Consider the following 25,683-nt stretch of genomic DNA (forward strand, 5'->3'; position numbering starts at 1 on the left):
ATGGAGAGGGAAATGTAGAGAAGACAATACACATCTATGCAAAAAGTGAAGCGATATTTTATGCACAGAAGTGAGGACTATGAAGAATGCCTAAGAAAACAGCAGTTCAGAAGCTGGCCATTGAAGTGGCAAAATTTCAGTACTTTAAATGATTCAAGAGTAATCCTAATGCACTTCCTTTCATCACCATGACATGGAAGAATATAGATTTTATTGTGAAGACTGACCTCTTTTTCTGTCAGTTCAGCTTGTAAAGCATTAACTTTCTCCTTCAAGTCTTTGTTTTCCTTTTTATAAGATTCAATTTCTTCAAGTCTTTCTCTGTCATCTCGCTCCCTTTGCTCCTTCAAGCGTTCTATTATTCTTTCCTAACAAGGGAAAGAATAGCAAAATGCAAAAGTTGGGTGTCATTTTAAGACAAAGTACAATAAAATTTCTTTACATTAAATAGCAATTAGAAAAAACAGCCTTCAGAAACAGAGGAATATTAAAGTCTATGATATTGAAGTCAGTGGAAGATTTCTTCTGTCAATAACTCCAGATCAAGATTTAAAATACTTGTTGAGGGTATCACAGTACAGAAACTGCATTAAATACGTATGCTGCCCCGAGCGTGCCTTATGTTGTGACAGACACAGAAAGTTATTCAACTCAGTAATGTATTTCCTGTATTTGTAAGTGATTGAAGTCTTTGTATGTAAGTTCAAAACAGAAAGGCATGACTGGTTTGCTCAGATTGAGTTTGGTTGTTTTGATTGCTAGTAGCTTCTATACAGGCTGCAAGATGAGTTTTAATGACTCCAAATATAATCAGAAATCAATCACTGTAAGTTGTCTAAAATACAGAAAAAATATCCTACCCAATTTACGATATCCATTCTCTATCAAATTGATAGCGACCCTGCATGTTTAAATTCAGCCATGTTTTTCAATATTTTGCTGACTTATATTGGCTATAAGGACTGCTGAAATCACCCGTTGGTAACTGGACAATTAATTTCAAAAGGTAAATGCAAAAAATTAAAAGCGTTAGTATGGGTTTTGTTAAGTCTTGACTATATTCATCAAAATCACATTCGACCAATACATTCGGCAAAACATTCGGCTTCTCAAAGGGATGTTAATCTATTTGGAATTTCTAATATTTGTCACTTATTTAAAAGCTAACTGTAGACTCCACTGTATTTGCAATTAAGCATGTTTGGCTTTCAAGTTCAATTTCATTTTTTTATAGTTCTATGTTCTTACTTTAAATGTTTAAAAATAAACTTCCTTTTGTGTTATGTCTTAATAGTAAACAAATTATTATGTGCTACAGGTTGCTACAGATCAAATACTGAAAGCAGACATGGAGTATAAACAGAATATAGATGTAAATGACAAATGTCATTTGCTCAATGACTAATCTGGTTTTGGACACGAAACTAGACCTAGGTGCAAAATATGTTCTATATTGGTTCCCGTTGTAGAACCAATTCAATTCAAACATTTATGCTCCAAATTATTTTTTTTCCTTCCAGTTATGTAACATTGGCTACCAGTTGTTATTCTTTGTTTTACCAATATTTGGAATAAAAAGCACGTCACACATGTGTTATAATGTTGTATATTATTAGGAGTTTTTAAATAATCAGATTAAGATCTTTACTAAATATCTATGCCTATGATTGCAAATGTATTTGGAATCTCTTTAATATATTGGAAGACAATCAGCACTGTATTGAATAATCTTGTAATATGATTACTGGAACAGTTATTTTGTGTTGCTGAATTCCTGAGGAAAACCTTTTCAAAAAGCTGAAATCATGCTGCTGCTTTCTTTTTGTATCCAGTATTCCCCTGACAAGAGGAATTCCATTCACAAGACTTAGCTAGCGGAACATACCTGCTTAGAGAATTAGCATTACTGTGAAAATCTTCACATAAAATAGCAAAGACTGCCATATTTGAAAATCATAGCCCTTTTTTTTAATTTTACTTAGAAAGAAAAATACGATGACATACTACGTTCTCCTTAGGGGGAAAAAAAAAAACAAAAGTAGCCAAAACTGAAAAATGCTTGGCTCCGTGTAATTAAGCGTTTCCAAGGCTGTACCAACACCTGGCAGGATTTCATACGGAAATGTTCATACACATAGATCGCTCTGAAAATAATGCCTCCTTTTTATTTCCATGGAAATTACAGCAGATGTACTGAGCACAATACCACTGTTTCATAGAGTAAATTCTAAGCTACATAACAGTATTTTTTCTTCTAAAACAAATTAAACATGCACTTATTTCATTTTATTAATAAAATAGTATACATTTTTCTTCATTCAATCACAAAAGAAGACTGATTTGCTTGTCAGCTGCATAAAGCTAAATGTCAAAAACATGTGTTAAAAGGCCCTAATATACCATGTTTTATTTGATTAACAACTAGCCTACAGAAATCCCAACAATGTGTTCTTGTTTCAGTCTTATTTGCATTGGCAAGCTTTCCTATGCACTAATCTAGGACCTCACAGGTCTAATCTATTTGCACTTTATCACAGAAGCAGGAACTGAATTGCCACAGCATATAGCTCTATTATCAGGCATACTCAATTGCTTATCTTCTGTATGCTGCTACAGTAGGACCAACTTTATGAATATCAGCTTCATGAAAGCAGCCTCTTGAGCTGCTTTGGACCAGCGCAAGAGCTGAGATATTCTTTGAAAAGTTTCTTGTTAAAACATCAAGGGAGCTGATAGCATTTCTGCATATTTTAAAGTTGAATTTTTTTATTTTTTTTTTAAGAGGAGTGAATTTATTTTTGGTTTATTGCAATGCAATCTATATTGTCAAGAATTTTCAGCACCTGGAGAGTCTCTAAGCTTATGTGTAAGGAATTGAAAGAGTACATTTTTTCGGTGAGCTCTAAATGTGCTCAAAAATGCCTAATGTTGTATTGGTTCACTTCTGATTCCCAAAAGAGAAAAAATGACATCAGCAATAGCATTTGAACAATAAAGATTACAGTTCACTACAGAAAATTTTGATTAGTTTATACATCTATGGTACATCCAAGCTATCTAATCTCATAATGTGAAAGAAAACTGGAGAGAGATACTTGGAAAATCTACCTTTCATGAAGAGTTAGAAGTCCTATTTTCTTGTTCAGAGCTTAAATCTCAGTCTGAGTACTTTCAAAAACAATGAAACATTTCCATTTTGAAACTTTAAAAAGAGCTTCATAACACTTCATAATACTTGAAGAGCTTCAAAATCATATAATTTCATTATATGATCCAGTTTTAATTTTTCTTATTTGCATAAAATAAGGAACTAAAATTACTATTAGTGAACTCTGGTTAATTAAACTGATATAAATAAATTTCAGCTCCATTTTAAATGATCTTCCCAATGTGCTCATGGAATTTATTTATTTGTGTACAAACTAAAATTCTGACAACCAGGGAATTTAACAATGAAGGTAAAGTCAAAAGCTGTGTGTAACATCAGACAAGATGTAGCTGCAAAATAGGTCTGATGTCATTTCTAGAGTGGGGGAAGGGATTAGCTTATAGAGGATTTAACCTGTAAAGAAATAGGGGGTATATAAACACTGACAATCATTGTACGTCCTTAGAAATCCTGTATTGTTGAATGAAAGCAGCATTCTTGCTTGACAGCATTGCAAATTTAAATTGATAATTTACTTATTATAATTATTTTAAGATTAAGAAGTTACTAAGAAACTACAATCAAGTGTTCTTGTTTTGGGCAAAAATTTATTCTGTATTTCTAACTGTATTTGCAGTGGAAAAAGTTAATAAATTGATAAAGTGTGCTGATATTAAAAACTGAGAAGCAGCTAGGATAAACTGAAAAATTGGACACAGTTAAAGATGAGACATCAATGTGAAAATAAACTGCCAAGGTATTAATTCCAAAAGAAATAAGGAATCTATACATCACAACTCATTTAGAACTTCCAGAAGAAGCTTACTGGTTTCTTTTAATGTATAAAAATATGTCCCAGAGACTACACTTAAGACTGAGAAACCCACCCTTGAAAGCATGGCCTCAATGAAGCTTGCAGACTTACAAAGATAGCACTGCTTAAGTGACTGAAACAGTCATCAAATACCACAACACAATTCAGCCTCATGACATTTCTTAAAAGCGATGTCTTGCAAAATAATACTGTTGTCTTCATCACTGATTTTATTTAAGCAAGTGACTAATTTGTACTGAATTCAGCCTTAGAGAATCCATGCAAGTTCTCCTCAATGCTACTTGGGGAAAAAAAAAAAAAAAAAAAATCACTTTGCTTTTAAAAAGTATCTGCTCATATATATCCATGAAATTCCAAATGAAGTGAACATAAAATGAAAAAAAAAAAATAAAAAAAAAATCAGAGGATTTGCATCTAGCATTCAAAGATAATCTAACTTTTCCAAAACAGTAAAACTACCATCATTAAAAAGAATTTGAATCTTCATTTCAGAAATCTGAAAATTCCATAACATCAGGATCTGAAGTGTTCATTACATTTAATTTTTCACATGTGGAAAGAAAATCTATAGCCCAACTTTCCACATTGCTGTATTAAAAAATACTGCATCTTGAATTTAGTGAAATTTTAGTTTCTATATCTGAGATTAATAGAATATTTAGTTTCACATTATATTAAAAACACCTCAAAAATCATAAAAGCTTCTGTACTTATTTCATTAGATTTTAGAATGACACTGGTATAAAAAGGCATGAAAACAGTTAACTTCCATCACTCAGTAATTTTCACTTTATCTTAACTTGGTATTTCTTCAACTTTTCTATTTCTAGTAGTAAGAAGTAGGCCAAAGATTCAACTGCATTTTCTCTTTGAACATACATAACTAAGGCAAAATGTGGGATACATGACTCCTTTGGCTTCCGATGGTGCACTTCATGCTCAAGTGCCAAGGAGAACTACTATCAAGTTTAACTCTGCTTTCTATATTGACATCAGTAGAACAATGGTTAGAGAAGTGCTTTAAATTCTATGGGCAGATCAAGAAATTGATAACTTAGACTAATTTAGAGCAGATGATATCCAAGAAGAAAAGCAAATTAAAAAGCAATTCCTGACATTTACTTATAATATGCTGTGTCCAGATTTCTGATTTCCAAAATCATCCATATGAATTAACAGAAATTACTAGAAATGCCGTTTTTCCCCTGTTGTCTACCAAGCAAAGATGATTAAACACAAAGAAATAAAAAAATTAATCAGCAATGTAGGTGCTAATACCAACATCACAGTGGCATTTTAAACTCTTATGTAGCCATGAATGCTGTCATTGTAGTACACACTGCAAAATGGCACATCATGTTTCAATTAGTTGAGCTCACCTGTGCACACTGAAGTGATATTATGAAGATCTGTTAGATGCAAAAAAATTGAGTATTTATTTGTATTTTTGGTTGGGTATTTTTTGCATAAATTCACTCCTCCTATACAAAGCAAACTGGGAGAAAAAAGCCTTACTGAAATGGGTGGGCAGCTTCTGTTCAAAAGCATGTCATTTTTAAAGGGCAGGTGGAGGGGTAGGAAAGTTGGAAATAATTCTCCAGGATTCTTGTTGTTTCTCATTCAGTTTTGTTTCTAATATAAATTCCAGTTTCTGTTATACCTTAAGCATAGTGAACCAGTGGTTCTGAGAGTGCCATGGGAGTAGCTGTCAATTGCTGTTGGCTCTTTAGTTTGGCTCTGTTTACCAAGCAAAATAACAGGATAATCAAGATCACAAAGCCATCAAAATACCTCGTTCTCTCCCTTCTATCAAAGGCAGGTGTCCATGCCTTTCAGTTTATGCAGGGAAAAAGCATTCCCTCCATCCAGAAAGGGAAAATTGTAATGTGTCTTGGGACATTACTCTATCCCCATTTAAAAGGATACCCTTTGATATCTCAGAATTCCATTTCACACCATCAGTCAAGGAATCACTCCTTGTCCCTCATGCCAGAACAGAGCCCACCTGCTTTCCTGACAATGCCCATAGGCATCATTACAGGTGCCAGACCAACTGAAAAAGACATTTTCTGAACATGCTTCACCTGCAGGAGCAGCACATTATGTGCTGTTGCATAAAAACACATTACCTTTTCAGATAGAGCTTCTTCTAAGGTGGCTAGTGCTGTGTCTGTGTTACTAGAATCTGTCTGCAATGACTTCACTCTGTCCTTTAAATTAGTTAGTTGTTTGTCTTTGTCCCTAAGTTGCTCCTGCAGATTTTCAATCTGAAAATAAAAACAGATCATAATAATCATAAACCTTGTCTTACCATTCCATTAGAAAACTGGGCAATAGGAGCAAAGGAATGTGTACATGTTATACATACAATACACATACTTCAATATACTGTAAATTTATTTGTTATATAACACGAACATTTTAAACTTATATTCTCTGATTTGTTGTCCTTTGCTATAAAATAACATTTTCTAATAAATTAAAGAAAACAATATCAGCACAGTCAATCATTTTTTTATTTAAATATTTGTTATTAATCACTTTAAGGTACTGCATTATCTCAAATTCAAAGTAATTCAAAAGTATGTGTGGAATGGTCCCTTTAGATGATTCTAGCTGCAATAAGAGCAAAGAGAGAGGCAAAATTCAGTTCCTCAGTCCCAAATCAAGGAATAGGTGATAAAATAACCTACCTACCTAACAACAACTTCTTCTATAATGCCGTGCTGTAAAATAAATTTATCCACACAGATGTCAGAGTGTTTATATTTCAAAAATCAAAACGAAACAAAACAAAACAGAAAAATGCAAAGAAGTCCACCCTTTATTTCCCTTTTATTTAACACCATGAAGACTTAAGTTGTGTTTCGGACAATAAAACTACTTAAAGCAGATCTAATTCTTCCTATAAACACACTGCTTTGCAAGTTAGAAAATTTTTGCTCAAACAATTGTCCACAAGGACCAGCTGGATCCTGGAAACAAGCCTGAACAAATGCACTCAGCTTCTGATGGTCATGGCAATCTTATTCTATGGCTGTAAGATACTGTGATCACAAAGCAGGTAAGGCAAGCAATTTTATTATTTGTGTACAATTTTATTAATTGTGTGTCAGTAGAATCAACCTCCCTTCTTCCTGTGCTGTCACTAATACGTCACTGACATAAAACCTAAGCTTGCTTGATAACATTTAGCACAAATAGAAACAAATAATCAAAATACGCCTACATCTGTAAGGTAAGAGTAAGAACACTCTGTGAATGCAGAGCTTCCACTGTCTGCGGTGGGAGTCTAACTCACGAAAAGTGTTACAAAAACTGAAATGAAAAATTGTGCCAAAACTTATAGGTATTAAGTTATGTTCCAGTTCTATAAAATACAAAGATGCACAAATGATTTAAGTGACTCCCTGTTTCTGAAAGAAAGGTTCTAACAGGAAGAACCTCTGACAAGACAGAACTTGAAAACTTAAGAAGTATGTTTAACAGATAAATGAAAGGTATATGGTTTCAGCAGACATGTTTATCAATCTATTGTCTTGGAATAAACAAATTAAATAACAAATGACCCTCACAAAAGACACATGGTGCAAATAAGAACCGGCTCCACAAAGTTTATGAAACTCCATGGGAGTTTACAAAGCAGAAGAATATTGTAGAAATTAAATACAGCATTCATCACTTTACTAGTTCCCCCACCCCACCCCCCCCCCCCCCCACCTTTACAATACTTTGTTTTGATCCTTATTTTCAAAGATTTTATGAATTACAGCATATGGAAACCTGGGTCACATTCCCATGTCTGCAAATGACCTTGAGAACATAATGAGGTCTCTTGACTTTAACTGCTCTACAGTATATGATGTATAGAAAAAGTTTAAAATATTCTATTTCTGAAGTTTTTTCATATAATATAAGATCCTCAAAAAATGCATTAGATAAGGAGCACAGTTGTCAAAAGGTATACAAAGTGTTATCACAGAGCATAATGCAACCATGCAACTGGTTTTCTTTCCTGTCGTGGATTTAAACAAATTAGGAAACACTATTTTCTTTCAGAAGACATTACGCTATAGGACAGCAGAGCAGGAATCCAGCCTTCACTGATATCAACACACATGCAATCCCCACACTTTCTGGTACTACTACTTTTCTAAGTACTGCCTTACTGCTCCCAGATCACACTTTCAGAAGGTATAACAAAAACATATCAAGTGCTGTTACTCTCAATGATAAAAACAGACGGAATTGAGCTGCTTCGTAGTTCTGTCCGTATGGACTGATCTTGCAGCATCAGAAATTATGACCAAGGCTCTCTCCTTATCAGCCTTGATTTCTCAGTGGTAATCGGTCACAGTACAGAACAAAGCAAGTGGCTATAAATATCTATTTAGCTAGCAAGCACTCTAAGCCACTATGCAGAAAAGCAGTAGTTTCTGGATAGTACCACCTGACTGTATAAATTACTGAGAGTTTCATTAAAAAACTGAAATAAACTCCTGGCTTTTCACTCTCATACAAAGTACAGAGCAGTTTGGATTGTAAATTGCTACTAGAAGTTGGAGAGTGCTGTAGTTGCAGAACATTTTCTAGATATCAAGAACGAGCTTCCAGTTTTACAGACAAATGTGGAGTCTAAAATAAGGAGGAAACTAAAAATGGTACCAGATACGCATTGTATTTCTTCATATTTTACATTAGATATGTTTGTTACATGGATTATATATTTACATGGATTGTATATCTATACATAAAGACATTTTAATGAAATCTTTATAAGTAAATCTTAACCATTATATATTCTTGATCAGCCAAGGCTTCTTGGTAGCCTTCCTATTCCTGTGGTAGTGTGCTCTCAATGCACCTTCTGCATAAAGTTGAGCACTTTTTTTTTTCCTTATGACAGTGTTTAAATACAGAAACTTTAAACTCTGTAGAAGAGCTGTGAATAAATGACTGTCTTCAGTGTTAGAAGAAGTGGATAATATTCTTCCATCATCCCAATCAAATGATCTCAATGAATAAGAAAAGGTCATTTCGGCAAAAACAATCTTCCTATATCCTGAAGATGTCAAAGATTAGATAATTTCTTAAGGTATGGTCATTAGGAAGGATAAAAAATAAAGATGAAACTGAAAAGATGGTTACAATACTTATTCAAATTAAACATGTAGTGGGACAACATATAAACACTATGAGATAAGTCACTAACTTTTTCTGTTCATTTCATAAAATAATGTTATTCTTCTCACAGCCAACATTATTTCCATTTCAAGCAATTCGGACTTAAACAGAATCTGGATTCTCCATAATAACTGTTAAACTACATTTAAAGATTCTATTACAAATCTGAAGATGAATTCTTCACACGAGCATTTTCACAGAACTCAAAACTTATGACAATAGAAAATTTGATCCCCACATGCAAAAAACCATATCAAATAATTAACAAATTATCATGCCTGGAGCACAGCTGTAGGCATTGTATGAAGTTAAAATAAATTTTAAAAGAAAAAGATTAAACTAAAATAAAATTTGAAAGTAAATTTAAAGGAGTAGATTTCAATTAGAAGGTGTTTACATCAGCAAGAAAAATGCAAATGTTGCATTTTTTAAATTACTATTATATACATACATGGTCTGGTATGTCAGATTACTACTCCAGGGAAAATTATTCCACTTGTTCTGTAAGCTATAAAACATTAAGGTATATTTAGAAACGGTTTGGTGAAAACTTGGCATAGAATAGTTCTTGTAAACGATCTCTAGTAATATTTTTCTTCATGTGTATGTTTTATACAGATACAGAAATAAGATACATGTGTTAATGAGTTAAGAACTTTTTATTTTATGGCATGTGTATTAGTCACATCTAAAATTACATTAACTGGCATTCAGCAGACTGCACACTGAGTTTCTTTCCTTACTTTCATCCAAGTATTAATGATTCTAACAACTGCCTCGTGACACCCTGTGGAATATCTGAGCAATTGCACACTTCAGTTTAACCAAAATAAATTCTCGAGCAAAGAGGAAATAACACAGGAGAGTGAATATTGATTACATGTTTTCTGAACCAAAGTTAAGATCTGGTCCTTTACTATCATCAGCTTGACCTACCAATTCTAGGCACCCTAAATTAAAGTACTTGTTTCCTACGCACAGTGCTTATCTGAATTCCACAGCATTTACACTATTTCCTTCCTCTTAAAACTAATTTAAAATATGATCCAACCCTTAACCAAGAAAACATGTTCTAAAATTATTCAGCATTTACAAAATTCTTTCCTCAGAGGTAAAGAGAACAGGCAGCAAATTAAAAACATCCCCATTGAATCACAACTGCTTTAAAATAAGTCAGTTGATTCACAGTCTATAGATAAAACCAGAGGAAAGGATCCGATTATTCTTCTATTTGTGCTATATAAACCTGAAGAAAATACATTGACAGGAACAGGACCACATTGAAGTACACACGGGGAGAGGAGAATCAGTAACACAGTTTTTGTTTGTTGGGATAGGCATGAGGTTGGCAAAGATCTGCTAACACAGACAAGAGTTTATGTCTAGTAAATCACAAACAGTTCTCTCAAAAAGGCCTCATTACAGGAAGCAGAGACTGAGCAGCCTCATATGCTAACATCTTGGAATACCAAGTATGATTGAGTTCCTCCTGGGCTTTTCAAACCCGGAAAGAATAACCCCTCAGGTAACCTCCGTTACCCTCTAACAAGCATTGGCAGCAGGCATACATGTTAGAATATGATGCTATTCCTGAATAATAACCTACTTTGAGCATTTGTTACAAGAACTACTACAACTTTATTTATCTTCAAAAATTTATATTCTTATCTGATAGGAAATGAGTTTCTGTGTAGCTTTGTCAACGTGTAATTTTTACCTGTGTAAACTGCCACGTATCTGTGCCACGAGCTGTATGAAAAGGCACTGTTCCACTCTTTCTGTATTTCACAAAGTGTATATATTCCAAGAGCTTACAACAGACATTATTTCAATTTGGAAATCCAACACCCCTACAGATAAACATCTTTCTTATGGGGCATCCTGTCAATGAAAAGCAAGTGCTAATCTTTTGGTGACGGTCTCAGAAATGGTTCTTAAATGCTCAAGGGATTAAGTTAAATCCCACCAACAGATTTTAAAACTATAACTCAAGTACTAAAAATAAAATTATTTTCATTATCAATTGTATGTACATGTGTTTGTCCATGCATAATTTCTAAGGAAATAATCATCCTTAGTCTGAATGACAATTTAGAATGAAAAAAACTGAAAATATTTTTCCCTATCATCCATGTAAAAAATATTACTACCTTAAAACTCAACAGACATGAATAGTTCTTAGAAAACACAACAGATTTTTAATCATAAATTGTTACCCAATTAGTTGCTAGTTATTCTATATCACATTCAAGTACTTCAAAATCTACATTAACAAGTTTTAAAGTATTTATCTGAAGTTTCCCCCTAGGAGGGTGGAGCTACGGTTCCATAGCTTTTCACTGACATTCGTGATACAATTTAATGACATTTTTCATTTTTAGCATGATTTCAACTAACAAAACAAACTCACTGAGGAGCACCTTGTGCTTACACAGTTTGACACTGCAGAACTGACAAAAGAGACGTGCTTCAAAGTGTTTCCATTTCACTACCTTCCTTCCACTGCTCCTTCCTTTTAAGTAGGTAAATACACAGTAAATAGATGAGTGTTACAGCTAAATTTTTTGAAAGAAAACAGATTATGAATATTCAAATGAATGTGACATGGAGAATTTATCATACAAAATCTCTTTAACACATTCTTAAAAAATTTGCAGCTTAGAACTTATTTACTAATATACAGGATTTGCACTAATCTTTGGTTTTACCAAGGCAATTGGAAAAAGGCATGTTTATCTTATAATCACATGTTAAAATACTCTTGGATTTCATAAGCAGCTTCAATAGCTATCAAAATACTTGGTTATTTCTCAATAGAATAAAGCTTTATATCTATAGCCGCTTGGAGTACAATATCTTCACAATTTACAATATTTGCAGAGTGCCTGGATATGAGGAGGAATGGATATAGAGGAGATATAGAGGAGATAACATCTCAAGGAGATAACATCTCCAAATCAATTGGTTTATAAGATTTCCATGAGAAAAAAACTTTTTTTAATGAGAGATGATTAATTAGTTTGAGTAGGTTTTTCTGTTACTTCACACTCCCTTCAGGACTGCAGCTCAAAGTAGCAAAGTACAGCTGCACCATGACCACAATAAAAAAGTTTATGAAACCAATGCTTCTTCAGATAACAGCCCTCACAGTAACTTGATGACAAGAGCAATAGAGAAGTGGAATGAGCTGGTTATTACCCTGGTGCTACCTCCCCAGCTCACACAATCCAGAAAACAATCCTTCAGAATTTTGCTTTACTTCACAAATTTAAACTGAAAAGATGTGAAACTAGAAAAAAAAAATGTAAATAAAATACTTCTTCCTGAGGTATAAATGCATTGTTTCCATCCAAAGCGCAGGCATTTCTACACATTTTCTGCTTCTTCCAGCTCATCGAGTCTTTGCCATTAGGATTACAAAACCAGTCAGATTAATAATGTGCTTCAATTTTTATTTTTTTTTTTTATGGTTACACATTACTCTTATGAGATAAAAGAATTTTTAAATCCACTTTTATGTTACTAAGAATCACTGAGTCCATTGTACCTAAAATACAGAAACACCTTCCCTTCTGCCTTGTCTAAAGCTTCCAATCTTCTCGTGTCATGTTGTCTAAAGAAAGCTGTAAGTGCTTTGTATGAATTAAAGCTAATTTTTACTGTGTTTAAGCAAAATAAGGCTTCAAATTCTGATTGGTGTCTTTCTAGAAATCCCACAAATAAAACCAAAGATTTATGACATGCAACTTTTCCATGTGAAATAAATTTCTTTTTTTTCTCCAAATCTTGTTAGATAGTGTTTTTGCATTATTTATTGCACTAGTGTATACAGTGCCTTTTAAAAACAATTCTGTATAAAATAGCTCCACTACAATAGCACAAACCCATAACTTACATAAGACACACCTTTTTTTCTATACTCCCAAAATACTAAACTTATACAGATCTGACATTGTCAGCCAAGAATTTGTGGGGAAATTATATCCTTTGGGTTTGCATTGTCCCCTGCAATCTACACAAAATGCTAAGTCAGCCAAGTGTACCATGTCATAGAGAACAAACTTCAAGCCTAGAGATGACATACTTAATATCACCAATTTGGTTAGGCAAGGCTCTATGTACAGACTGTTTTGAAAGACTGCATGAATATTTGATCTCTGCCTTGCTCAGTGGCCAGAATAATCCCCATAGCAATGCAGTGTGCATGGTTAACTCCTTACAAAGTTGAGTAAGAAACAAAAGTTGAAAGCAATGAGTTAACTACCTTCTTTTGTGAATACAAACCATGTACAATGTGCTCAAGTAGAAGGCCAGCATTACACCCGTGGTCCTCTGTACTTAGAACTAACACTTCAGTAATCCCAGGTGAAACATTTCCTGGGCTTTTTCCTTTATCTAATTGCATCTGTTCAATTCATTCTCATACATGTGAATACAAAAAATATATTTTCTGTAAGCAGAAACATCAGTCTGCTATTTCATATAGATTTGAATTTAGAAACTGACAGCATCCTATTGCATCAAGAAACAGAAGCAAAAGTGGTAGAGCACAATTCATATTTGGAGGAGGCTCAAAAAAGGAAAAATAATTCCTTCCTCCAAAGAAAAGTGTTTTTATTATTATTAGAGCACAGTCACTGCAGGAAATATTTCATCCATCTTTACTTAATGTGATAAATTTCTTCCATAACATATTATTCAAATGTACTGCTACAAGAAGGATTCAGAGAAAAGAACAAGACTTAAGAGTGAAGGGGGAGGTTTCCATACAGAGAGAGAAGAAAATTCCCATAGGGCTGCTTAAGAAAGGGATCTGCCCTCAAGTCAGCTGATACTTTAACAGGCTATAAAAACTGGTCAGTGGGCAAACTGAGCCAAGAGAGCAGAAGCTGTCACACAGAAAGGAGCTCCTGGAATGAAAGCTTGGCTTCTGTTGCCAGACTCCAGCTGAGAAAGAGCTGGAACTTAATGCTAAAATTAACCTTCCCCAGGAAGCTGGCCAAAAGAAGCCTGGGCTGATAATATCCACTTATGTATCTGGAAATGCTCAGCCTCTGTCTCCTTCTCTTTAGGGACCAATAAATTCTCAGAACAAAACAGTCTGACTCTTGGACTCTTCTAAGCAGGACTGTCAGATATCCACTGAAAAGTTTTTGCTCTCATTATATCTATTTATTGTGATATAACTCAAAATGTAAGAGGTATTTTCCGGACAGTAAAGAAGTGAAATAAGACAATTTCAGTTACAACACATTAAGAGGTGGACATTGATTCTTAACAAGGCTTCTTATAATAACCACCTATATATTTTCATGGACAGATTTTCAAATCAGGCTGGAAAAGAATTCCTACATCTCAGTGTTTTACATGCTGCAAGGTAATGAGTGATCACAGAACTTTTCTTGAAGGTCAGCCCAACTGCACGTTCAGAGTACCTGAAAATGGAATCTGCATTACTTTTGCAACCTAAAAAATAGTAATGCTACATGTCAGGTATTTGGAGATGTCTGAGGATTTGTCACACATGCTCAGTTCTGCATTATTTGGTACAGATTAAAAAGGATATGTTTGCTTATGCAAGAATTTTTCAAAACAACTTTGCATGAAAACTGTTACATTATATATGCAACAGTTAGAAAAACTGTTACATTATATATTCAACACTTAAGGTATGTAATATGCTGTAGTCATAGAAGTTAGCTTGAATATACTTTAAGATAAACTCAGAGAAAAACACTGCTTTGACAAACTCACAATTTTAATACAAATCATTTAAGATGAGATAAATCAGAAGTATATCACTGATCATCTTGCCATTCCTATAATGTCTGCATCAGTTAGGAAAACTTGGAAGACTTTGCCCAGATTAAAAAATTACAAGTCTAATAAAGTTAATGGACTGCTGGAAGAGAAAGGCAGCAAAGAAATTGCACAGACAAGTGTTAGGCAACAGGGAATACTGAAAAGGAAAGCTGCAGAGGAAATAGAGTAAGAATAACCACCTCAAGAACTTCAGAAAGAAAGCAAAAGCAAGTTAGACAGTGGAATGAGAAGCATTCAAGTGCAACAAGGGAAAACAGAGAAACCAAGCTGCTGAATAACATAAATGAGAAATAGAACAAACAAAGAAAAAAAAAAAAGAAGAAAATACACATGCATTATTATGTTGCATGCATTATTTTAGAACACATAAATATATAAATGGAAATATATTGAGAAACAACAATAACATAAACTTCAAAATAGGAAGCAAATCTGTTCTGAAGGCAGATCTAGGTTTCGGTTTCCCAAATATCATAAGAACAAAGCTAGATAAAAAGCCTTTTACCTCATTTTAAATGAAATTAGCTCCCTTTATAACTTGTTAACAAAGTCGCTTTTATTACTGAAGAGCAGGGTAGCACTGAGTGGAAAAAAATACTAAAACAGAAAAAAAACAGTCTCAACCAGTAAAATACTAAAAAAAGTTTAGAAAAATTAACAGAAGGAATGATTTATTGTAACTTATCCTGAACTATGATTTTAAAAAGGTAAAGAAATTAGTAAATTTAATTTTTATTAGAAAAAAGAGTCCAATTTATTTTTCCTCACTTTCAATTATATACTTTTTTCCATTTAAAATACTGAAAAATATTTCCTAAGTACTGAAAAGGGATATTTCTAGAATAAAATTCTGCCTACTCACTCTAAGCAAACCCTCTTTAGAGATTCTCTCTGATGTACAGGGATGGGATCAGGAAAGCCAGGGCACAGGTGGAATTGAACTTGGTGAGGGATGTGAAAAATAAGAAGAATGTATCTCTTTAAATACATTGGGCAGAAAAGACAGGCAAAGGAGAGTGTATCCTCTCTGATAAATGAAAAGGAAGAGCTGGCCTCCTCAGACATGGAAAAGGCTGAGGTACTTAACAAATTTCTTGCCTCAGTCTTCATGGCCAGTCAGGCTTCTCATGACTCTCATGTCCCTGAACTTCTCAGTCGGCTTCAGAGGAGCAAAATCTACCCCAGTAAGAACAGAGCAAGTCCAAGACCTCCAGGCTGAAATCCATGCAAGTCTGTAGAGCTCAATGACATGCATCCGGGGCTGTAAAGGAACTGGCTGTTGTAGTTGCCAAGCCACCCTCCATCATATTTAAAACACTGTAGCCGTCAGGTGAAGTCCACAGTGACTAGAAAAAGGAAAACATTGCTCCCATACTCAAGAAAGTGAGAAAAGAAGACCCAGGGAACTACAGGCTGGTGAGCCTTACCTCTGTGCCTGGGAAGGTCATGGAGCAGATTCTCCAGGAAAAGATGTTGAGGCAAATGCGAGATGAGAAGGTGGTCCAAGACAGCCAGCATGGCTTAACCAAGGGCAGATCATACCTGGCCCATCTGTCAGCCTTCAATGATGGAGTGACAGCATCAATGGACAAATGAAAGGTAACCGATGCCATCTACCTGGACTTCTGCAAGTGCTTTGACATGGTCCCACATCACATTCTTATCTCTAAATTTTAGACATATATGGATTAGATCCACTATTTGGTGGATAAAGAATAGGTTGGATGGTTGTAGCTAGAGGGTTGTTGTCAATAGCTCTATGTCCAAGTAGAGGCCAGCCACAAGGGTGTCCTCCAGGGGTCTCCAGCGGAATGAGGGAGGTGACTGTCCCACTCCACTTTGCCCTTGTAAGGCCCCACCTGGTACACTGAGTCCAAGCCTGGGGTCCTCAGTACAGGATCGATGCGAAGCTATTGGAGCAGGTCCAAAGGAGGGCTGTGAAGATGCTCAGAGGGCTAGAGTGCATCTCCTGTGAAGACAGGCTTAGGGAGTTGGGCTTCTTTAGCTTGAAGAAGACAAGAATCTGGAGAGACCTCATTGTAGCCTTCCAGTACTTGAAGGACACTTACAAGCAGGAAGGGAACTGACATTTTCCCCTGTTTTATTGCAGCAAGACAAGAAGGAATGGCTTAAAACTAGAAGAGGAGAGATTTAGGTTAGATGTGAGGAGGAAATTTTTCACACAGAAGATGCTGAGGCGCTGGAATAGGATGCCCAAAGAGGCTGTGGATTCCCCATCTCTGCAGGTATTTGAGGCCAGGTTGGATGGGATTCTGGACAGCCTGATCTAGAGGCTGGCAATCCTAACCATGGCAGGGAGTGGACCTAGATGATCAGGTCCCTTGTGACTTAAGCCATTTGTGATTCTGTGATTTATTTCACTGCAGTTGCCTATTTATCCTTTCTTCAATCAACATAATTGCTGGGAAAATTTTATATCACCTGAAGGTCTAATCACTTTTAAATTTTGTTCTCTTATGTTCATTCCTTCCATATTCACTCTGGTACTGCAGTTTGTAATAAAATATCCTTAACCTAGAGAGTAACTGATCTGTAACTGATCTATCATGTACATCTAGGTAGACAATACCTAGTTAAAAAATTAACACCAAATTTAATATCATAATCAAATATTCTTCCAGTTTTTGTTTATACTTTTTATGTATATATATGTTGAAATACTTTTAGAATTACTGGTTTTGTGTTTTGTTTCTGACTAACCTTACTGTACATTTCCACTGATGGTTTATGATTACCATTTAAATCATCAGCTTGAGTGAAAGAAAACGTTTCCTCTCATGGTAAGTTTAAAAATATATTTAACATGCCCTTGTAAGGTTTGTATTTGAAACTCAACACATCTCTCAAATAAGTAACTCCTGTAGTTCTGATTCCAAAGGAAAACTGTGAAAGATACAGGCATTTAGGCAAAGCAAAATAAATGTACATTTGAACAACACATTGTACTTTTACTATGAACGAGTATAACTCAAATACTGAGATCAAACACAATTGTGAATATACCAAATGTCTAACTTCGGTGCAGCATACCACAATTAATTTTGTTACAAATGTCTGGCCGTAAATCACATTTTAATGGTGATTTTATATCTCATTATATTAATGTTTTCATTACATAAAACTCTATGGTGATATGAAGCATATTTGGTATCATTACTTTAAACACGCAGTTAAGTAATCTGACTGAGAGCTAATCTTCCAGAACACTGAGAAAATTCAGAGTTTCAGATAAGCGTACTGCTCTTAATTCTAAGTGATAAATTCAGAATCATTTGGAAAGAATTTATGAATCACAGACACTTCACTCTTGAAGGAAAAGAAAATGTGAAGTACAGCGTTTTAACTCTGCTATCATTTTAATCCTTAATTACATACCTTTCACTATAGCTTTAGAAATTATTTCAGAGCTTTTCAAAATTACCTTATTACACTGATTTTCTGTAAAAAATATTCTCAATAAAGGATATTACAGCACATCAAAAATGATAGAGGAAAAGTCTTAAAATTTGGGCATCTTTACTCTGAGAGTAAGGCATAAGGGGATGAACAAATTGAAAATAGAGAAGAAGCAGAAATGAAAAATAATCCAAACCAAGCAAACAAAAAGATAACAGCAAAAAAAATTTACATTGAAAACAAAATAACTGAAGGTCTGCCCCCTAGCTGCTGTAAATAATGGATATAAATCTTCAATACAGCTGTGCTGATTTGTATTTGAAGAGCATTCCTGCCCTCAGAAATTGCACTCAAAAGCTTGTAACAGAGAATCCAATTTCACACTGGAAGTATTTTATATGAGTTTCTTTTAGTGCCAGAGGTAAAATGTAGCCAAAAAAAGGAAAGAAAAAAAAACCCCATAGCTGCAGAGCTTAAGCAGTGAGTCCAGAATTAACCAGAAATAACAAAACCCTTTCAACTGGAACATTACTTTATACTTCAACAGGTTAGAGTGGGCATGTATACATAAGGGACAATGCAATGACTTTACATGAAAGAAAAGTTTCACAAAAGGATAACACTGCTCCCTGTCCCCTTCTTCTCAAGAAACAGCTTTTCTTAAGCATTTTAAATTAGTGTAAGGTAAAAGTTTATATCAAGAGTCGAAGTGCTCAAAATGTTGTTCATCAGGGAAATAAGATTCTTGTTACTAGGAGATGTAATTTAATATTTGCACTTACACAGACACAGAAGACAATGCACATATTGAGTTTCACCATTAGTTACTGCAGGCCAGACAGACTTTCTACGTATAAACTATCAAAGCACCACTAAACTTAAACTGAAATGTTAAACGCAGCAACTTAAATGTCTTTAATCAACATCTGTTGAACAGTTTAGATTTTCTATAGCAGCAGCTATGCTTTAATATAATTAAATGTCTAAATAGGAAGTAGAAATAATCTGAAGTAGTTCTGTGTTTGAGATAGCTTCTTCTGGTATGAAAAGTTACCCTTTTCTTCTGTTTTAAATTTTTCTACTGAATTTCCTTTTTACGTACATCTCCTGCAAAATGACAGGCTGGCGTGTGTAACACAACTTGGTTCTATTATCAACACTTTAAAAAAATAGGAAAATGATTATATAGTAAATCTATGACAAAAATTGTATTTCCCAATTCAATTTTTCATTAGGTTATTGATGCCTGGGATGTATTAAGCTATATACCCATGCTTGCTTATTTAGCTTTCTTCATTTTTTACTTACTGGAAAAGCCTTGATGAAAATATTCGTGAAGAATCCTCATCATCCTTTTCTTCATCACAGAAGAATTCATTTTAATATCCTAAGTATCCATTTGTAGGTGATCTGCTATGGCAATGTCACTGACAAATCTTATGCTATACTAAAAGTGATAGAACACCTGTAGTATTTCATTTCTGATGTATACTTCTTCACTTTTTAAGCCACACATTATCTCAAAGATTTACATATGAAGGTGAGAAGTTTCAGCAACTGTCAGATGCACTTCCAAAGCACTAAGCCCTTGTAGCTCCATGTTCCTTTCCCACATGAAATGTGCACTCTTTCCATAAGCAAGTTTGCAAGATACTAAATAAAACCTTCGGATAAGCAGTACATTAGAAGCTTTTCACTAATGACCAGTTTAAAGTCCTATACTTAATGGCTATATCTCAATGTATATTAATGGGCTGACAAAAATTAATTACTGTAATAATTCCAAAACCTGTAAAAATACAAAGATACATTCATCTTTCTCCTGAAGAACACGTGCATAACTTTCATTACAGAATTCTTCTAGAAAACATGAGTAATCCGCACTGCTTACCAATGACACTACAGCAGTCTGACAACACTTCCATTTTCATTTCCATTCATAAAAAGGCAGAGAGTGGTAATGGTTCAGACTTTGTAAAGGGTCAGGTGATGGCTGAAAAAAACCACCTGACACAGAGAAGAACGTATTCCAGAGCTAAGCATATTAAAATTTCATTTTTGACTGCTCCACTTAAAGAATTTTCAGTGTAATACAGCAAGTTAAATCCACGGTCTATGAGTGGTGTTGCAATTCATACATTCCAAGATAGAGGTTGAGCTATATTAATTTACATAAAATGATAGCATACAAAAATTACTAATGAAATGAGCTAACAGTGAAAACTGCTTTACACTTGAAATGTCATGAAAGAAATCATGCTTTGTGAATCTGACACTATTTAGAACACTCACTTCCAGGGATAATTCACAGTGATGATTTCTTCAGCAACTAAATTAGCAAACTCCTGTTTTCTATTACCTTCCTATGTAGTCTAGATTTCATACTTTGAAGTACTTCACATTTGTACAACTGCTTACTGTCACATCCACCTCATGACATGCAAAAAGTCCCAAGCTCTCAAAAGTCATGGATTTTTTTAAATAAACATTCAAATCAAGCTATTTATGACTTCCTTGACAGCCACGAGAAAAATCCAGACTTAACCATAGATTAAGATTTTGGGATAGGTCACAGCAGGCATTTCACTTTAATTTAATTTAAAATCTAATTTTACATATTCTCAATCCTGCTTATCAGCAAGCAGCTGCTTTAAAGACAAGTAGATTAGAAATTTATGCAGCAGCTTCTCATGCTCACTGAGGAGCAGCAATAGGCACTACAGAAATCACAGTACAGAAGTTCCTTGGGTGTACAGTCATTTTAGTATGGGGTTAAACCCAGAGCAACAAAGGCCTCTGAGCCCATCTGGGGACATGAAGGGAGATTTCTGCTGTCAAGCCAAGGCATATCTTATGTAGTGAGCCTGATTTTTCTCTCAGATAAATAAGGGTTTACACTGGCATAATTACCTTTAGCAGATTTACTGCTAGTTTACTCCTAAGTAAATGGCAAATAGGCCAATATTTCTTTCACATATAAAAGACTAAACAATTTTATGCCATTCTTTCTTTTCACTTTCCAAGAACTGCTTCACTCCATTCTCTTTCTTTCACTTTGATCTTAGCACTGTGCCTGGTTGGGCATTAAAAATTAAAGTCAGGTGTGCTAGAAGGAAGTGAATTAGATTCAGATTCCATTCTGAAGTTGCACTTATTCTACTCATATTCAAGCATACCATTGCTGATTCTACCACCAAGAAATATATCCTACTTGGCAACAAGAAAATTATCAAAGCAATCTGACCAAATTAGTGCTACAAGCTTTGGCTACATCTGGTAATAATAATATAAAGGGAGAAGTATGAAGATAACAATTCTCATTTATCATTGCCATTAAACTTATCTTCATGCATACTCAAATCTTTGAACTTCATGCTTTAATATAGCCAGTAAGAGCTTCACTCAAAGGTGAGGGGTGATGCTTTTCCAAAAGTGATAAAATATCCAATTTAGTAAGGAGACCCTAGTCACAAAGACTAGTTTATTCCGACAGTGATGGATCACTGCTGAAAAAGCATGACTGACAACATCAAGGTGCTCTAACAATGCAGAAGGTAAGGAACTTATTTGTAACAAAAGAACAAAATCTTTATATACTAGAAAATTGGGAAAAAAACCAATAATTTATACATAAGCTTATTTTTTATATTAAGAAATGTCTCTTTTTATTTCCAATATAACAAATGTGGCTATATATAAGGTCAAGTTGCTTATCCTATCAATAAGGTAAGCAAAAGCAACAGAATTTACTTCTGTATTTCAAATGTTTAGAATGCTTTACCACGTTAGTATGTTATTGTCATGACACTGCTAAATATCTCATGTATCAGACTGACAAAACCAATCCAATCTAAATAGTCTGAAATTCAAACATAAAATGCATCAGATTTTCAAAAATTTCAGATCACTCAAAATTTTGAACTCTCCTTTCATGGTTTTTACAGTAAATCATTAGCAAGCTGATGAACTTATTTTCCTAAGAAGCATTTCCTGTAAGTGTATGAACTGTAATTTTCAAGAAAATTTTAGCTTTAAATATGTTAAAAATTAGTTTGTTCTGTTATTGAAAATCTGGTAGCAACATGTTCTAAAGTGTAATATAAACATGATAAAGTCATACTGAACATTTATTTAGATTCAAGAAAACTAGTTTGCATATATGTAGTTTTAAAAAAGTAAAAGTTGAACTTTTTTTTTTAACTAATGTCCAATATTTACTTTTAATGACAAATCTCAGTATGAATGTTGCATTAGTTTAAATGAAAATAATATGCACATTTTTTCGCTCAGTTTTGTAAACATCCTCACTTTGTCTTAAAAGAAATTACAGCCTTAAAACAAAACATTATTATTTGTATTTTGTATTAACAAAAATCTGCCCAAACTAATAGCATCACCAACTGCTTCCTTTCTGCACGTAGCTGTAAGAAACACACATAGTAGCCTCGATAGGATGCACAGTTCCCATCTTCATAAAAGACTGCATTGAAAATGACAATGTAATTATTCCAAAAGGAAATGATACAAACTGAACATTTCTACTAATACTGATATAATCATAGTTTTGTTTGTAAAAAACTGCGATATATGCATTAAAACAGTTGCTTTACTTAAAGCATCCAGTTTGCCACCTTATATATATTCTGAAGCTAGACCTGTGCATTTAACATGCATGTGTTTGGACCAAAGAATAGGTCCAACAAGGTAATCAAATCCAGCAGGTGTAGGGTTGGGACTCTGGCAGTACTTCCTCTGCTCAGCTTAAAAAAAAAAATTGCAGCCACAGCCAAATCATACAATGTCAGAGAAGAGGAGAAGCCATCCAACCCCCTTCATTCCTATTGCAGAAGTACTCACTGCAGTTTGGTGTGAAAGAGCCTGTAGATAAGACAACCAAGCTTTTTAGGCTTGGGCAAAACTTTGTTTCGTAGTCTGCTTTTTGAAGGATTTGATTTTGTGTCACTTGAAAGAGTCATCAAGGATTCTCAAAGATAAACAGCTTGAAGGTATAAAAGCCTGAACTTATCATAGAATCATTGAGTATACTGAGTTGGAAGTATCAACTTTGATTACAAGGATCAAAGTCCAACTCCTGGCTCCACACAGGACAGCCCAAAATCCAAACCCTATGTCTAAAAGCACTGTCCAAACACTCCCTGAACCCTGACAGCTCAGGGCCATGCCCACTGTTCTCAGCAGCCTGTTCCATGCCCACCACCCTCTGGGGTAGAACCTTTCCCTAACCTCCTGATAAAGATCCCAATCCTCCCCTGACATATCCATGCTGTTCCCTCGGGTCCTGTCACTGTCCCCAGAGAGCAGAGCTCAGCGCTGTGAGAAGCTGCAGGGTCATTAGGCCTCCCCTCATCTGCTCTGCTCTGGGCATAACAAACCCAGGGACATCAGCCCATCATGTTGAGATTGCTAGGAAATAGGCTGTCACTCAGAGCTGCAGCTCCAAAAGCAGTGAACCACATGAATGCACTGTCAGGATGGTCTACATTATCCCAAAGATGTTTGGTGGCTTGTTGCATAGTTCACCTTTTCACCACATCAGAGAAGCAAAGGAACCAGGTTACAAGGAAGGGAAGGAACTGACCCAAATTAGCTACCTCATCAAAATAAAAAGCAGCACTAAAACTTCTTTATTGACTCTCTGAAGAAAAGGATTGAAATCAGTCAGGTAAAAGCACTGCAGACCAGGAAGCCTGGAGCAAGGTGTGTTCCCTGAACACACAGAGTGTTAGCAGCTGAGAATTTCAGAAAAAGTCATGACTGGGTTGGGATACATCTCAGAGAAAAAGCACAGTAGTTGTTGGTAAATCTATCTTTGCACGTTTGAAAAATGAGGATTTTTAAAAAGGAAGATGAGAATGTATTTACGAGCGTTTCTTCAACTGTATTTTTCCAGTCTCCTACTTTTCCAAATCTAGACACTCAAAACCAGAACATCATTCTTAACAAGTACTACAAATGAAGATATAAAACTGATTGATGCTTAAATCTTCTACATAATGCTTATTTCTTGCATTTTAGGAAATAAACACTTCCATCAAGTTCCCATAGCAATTTATGAGATTGCATGTGTCCCTAGGATCTCAGCACTTTTTTACTCACACAGACATACAGAATATGGTGAAAACAATGAAGATATTCTGTAGGAGCAAGTGCCAATCACTTTGCTAGGTAATTTTAGTAATAAATTAAATAGTCTCAAAGGACTTGTTCAGAAACAGGAATTATTTTTAATGCTTCATATAATAACCATTTTAAATTGGTCAGGGGAAAATTAAACAGTTTCATATTAATTAGACACGGGTCCTTTCCACAGCAAATTCATCACAGCATTTGCCCTGTATTGATTTGAAAGACAGAAAGTAATCATAGCATTTAAGATGCTGTAATTTCTTTTTTTTTTTTTTTTTAATTTTTTATATTTAATATTTGTTGCTTTTTTTATTTTTATTTTCATTTTGATATAACATTGTCTTCTAAACAAATGCCTAATATTTCAGGTAAATTTTTCTAAATTTTTCTAAAAATAATCTAAATATTAGGTCATTTTTTAAAATTATCAGAAAAATCTTTGGAGAAAAATATTTTATTAGTTTATAAATGAGTGTCAAATACATTTTTCTTTTCTGTTGTAAATATTGTCTAACAAGCAGTTGTGAAAGAAATGGATTATTTCACTGCTTGAGGGAGAAGTGAGGAGCTGGTGGCCCTTTTTTGGAAGGGAAGTTAAAAACCAGAAGCCAACAGCAAAACCCTGATTTCACTGAAAGTAGGATTCATCCTTAGCAGACAGCACAGCATCCAAACACACAAGAAAACAACAGAATCTCAGTCCTGTGTAATTTTTTTCTCAGTTTTTTGTTTGATAGTTTTTCTTTTTTTTTTTTTTTTTTTTTTTTGTTACATTCTCTAACCACTTTTAATTCCACAGTAGGTTTCTGTTGCATTTTTGGCAGGCAATTTCACAGAAAAAAATATATATATTTCTTAAGTAACTTTGATTCTTCCTTATCCTTTTTAGATACATAGGTAATAATTTCCTAAATAACTACTGCGTTCTTCTGTAAGTTCCAGATATGAAAACTTCTGCTTTTTTCTTGCCCTGTCACATTGCACAAAATTCAGTTTTTCACACTTGAAAAGAAATCTCCTCTAACTCAATTGAAATGATAGTAATACTCTTTACTCAGTTTCAAATTCCCAGCATGTGAGTTGGCTGCTCCTTCAGCATGAATAAACTTCGGATCTCACTTAAAGATAA

General features: G+C 34.4%; 1 protein-coding gene across 1 annotated transcript in view; it reads right to left on the reverse strand.

Moving 5' to 3' along the window:
• ERC2 (ELKS/RAB6-interacting/CAST family member 2) overlaps positions 1–25,683 on the reverse strand; it is a gene marked incomplete at both ends in the record, with an annotated part of 356,767 nt that overhangs the window by 208,925 nt on the left and 122,159 nt on the right. Inside the window, 2 exons of the mRNA XM_079540281.1 lie at positions 228–368; positions 6,113–6,250. Coding sequence (XP_079396407.1) covers positions 228–368; positions 6,113–6,250 — 279 coding nt within the window. The remainder of the gene's footprint in view (positions 1–227; positions 369–6,112; positions 6,251–25,683) is intronic.

The sequence above is a fragment of the Tetrao urogallus genome (genome assembly GCF_951394365.1).
Source record: "Tetrao urogallus genome assembly, chromosome: 10".
Classification (NCBI taxonomy): domain Eukaryota; kingdom Metazoa; phylum Chordata; class Aves; order Galliformes; family Phasianidae; genus Tetrao; species Tetrao urogallus.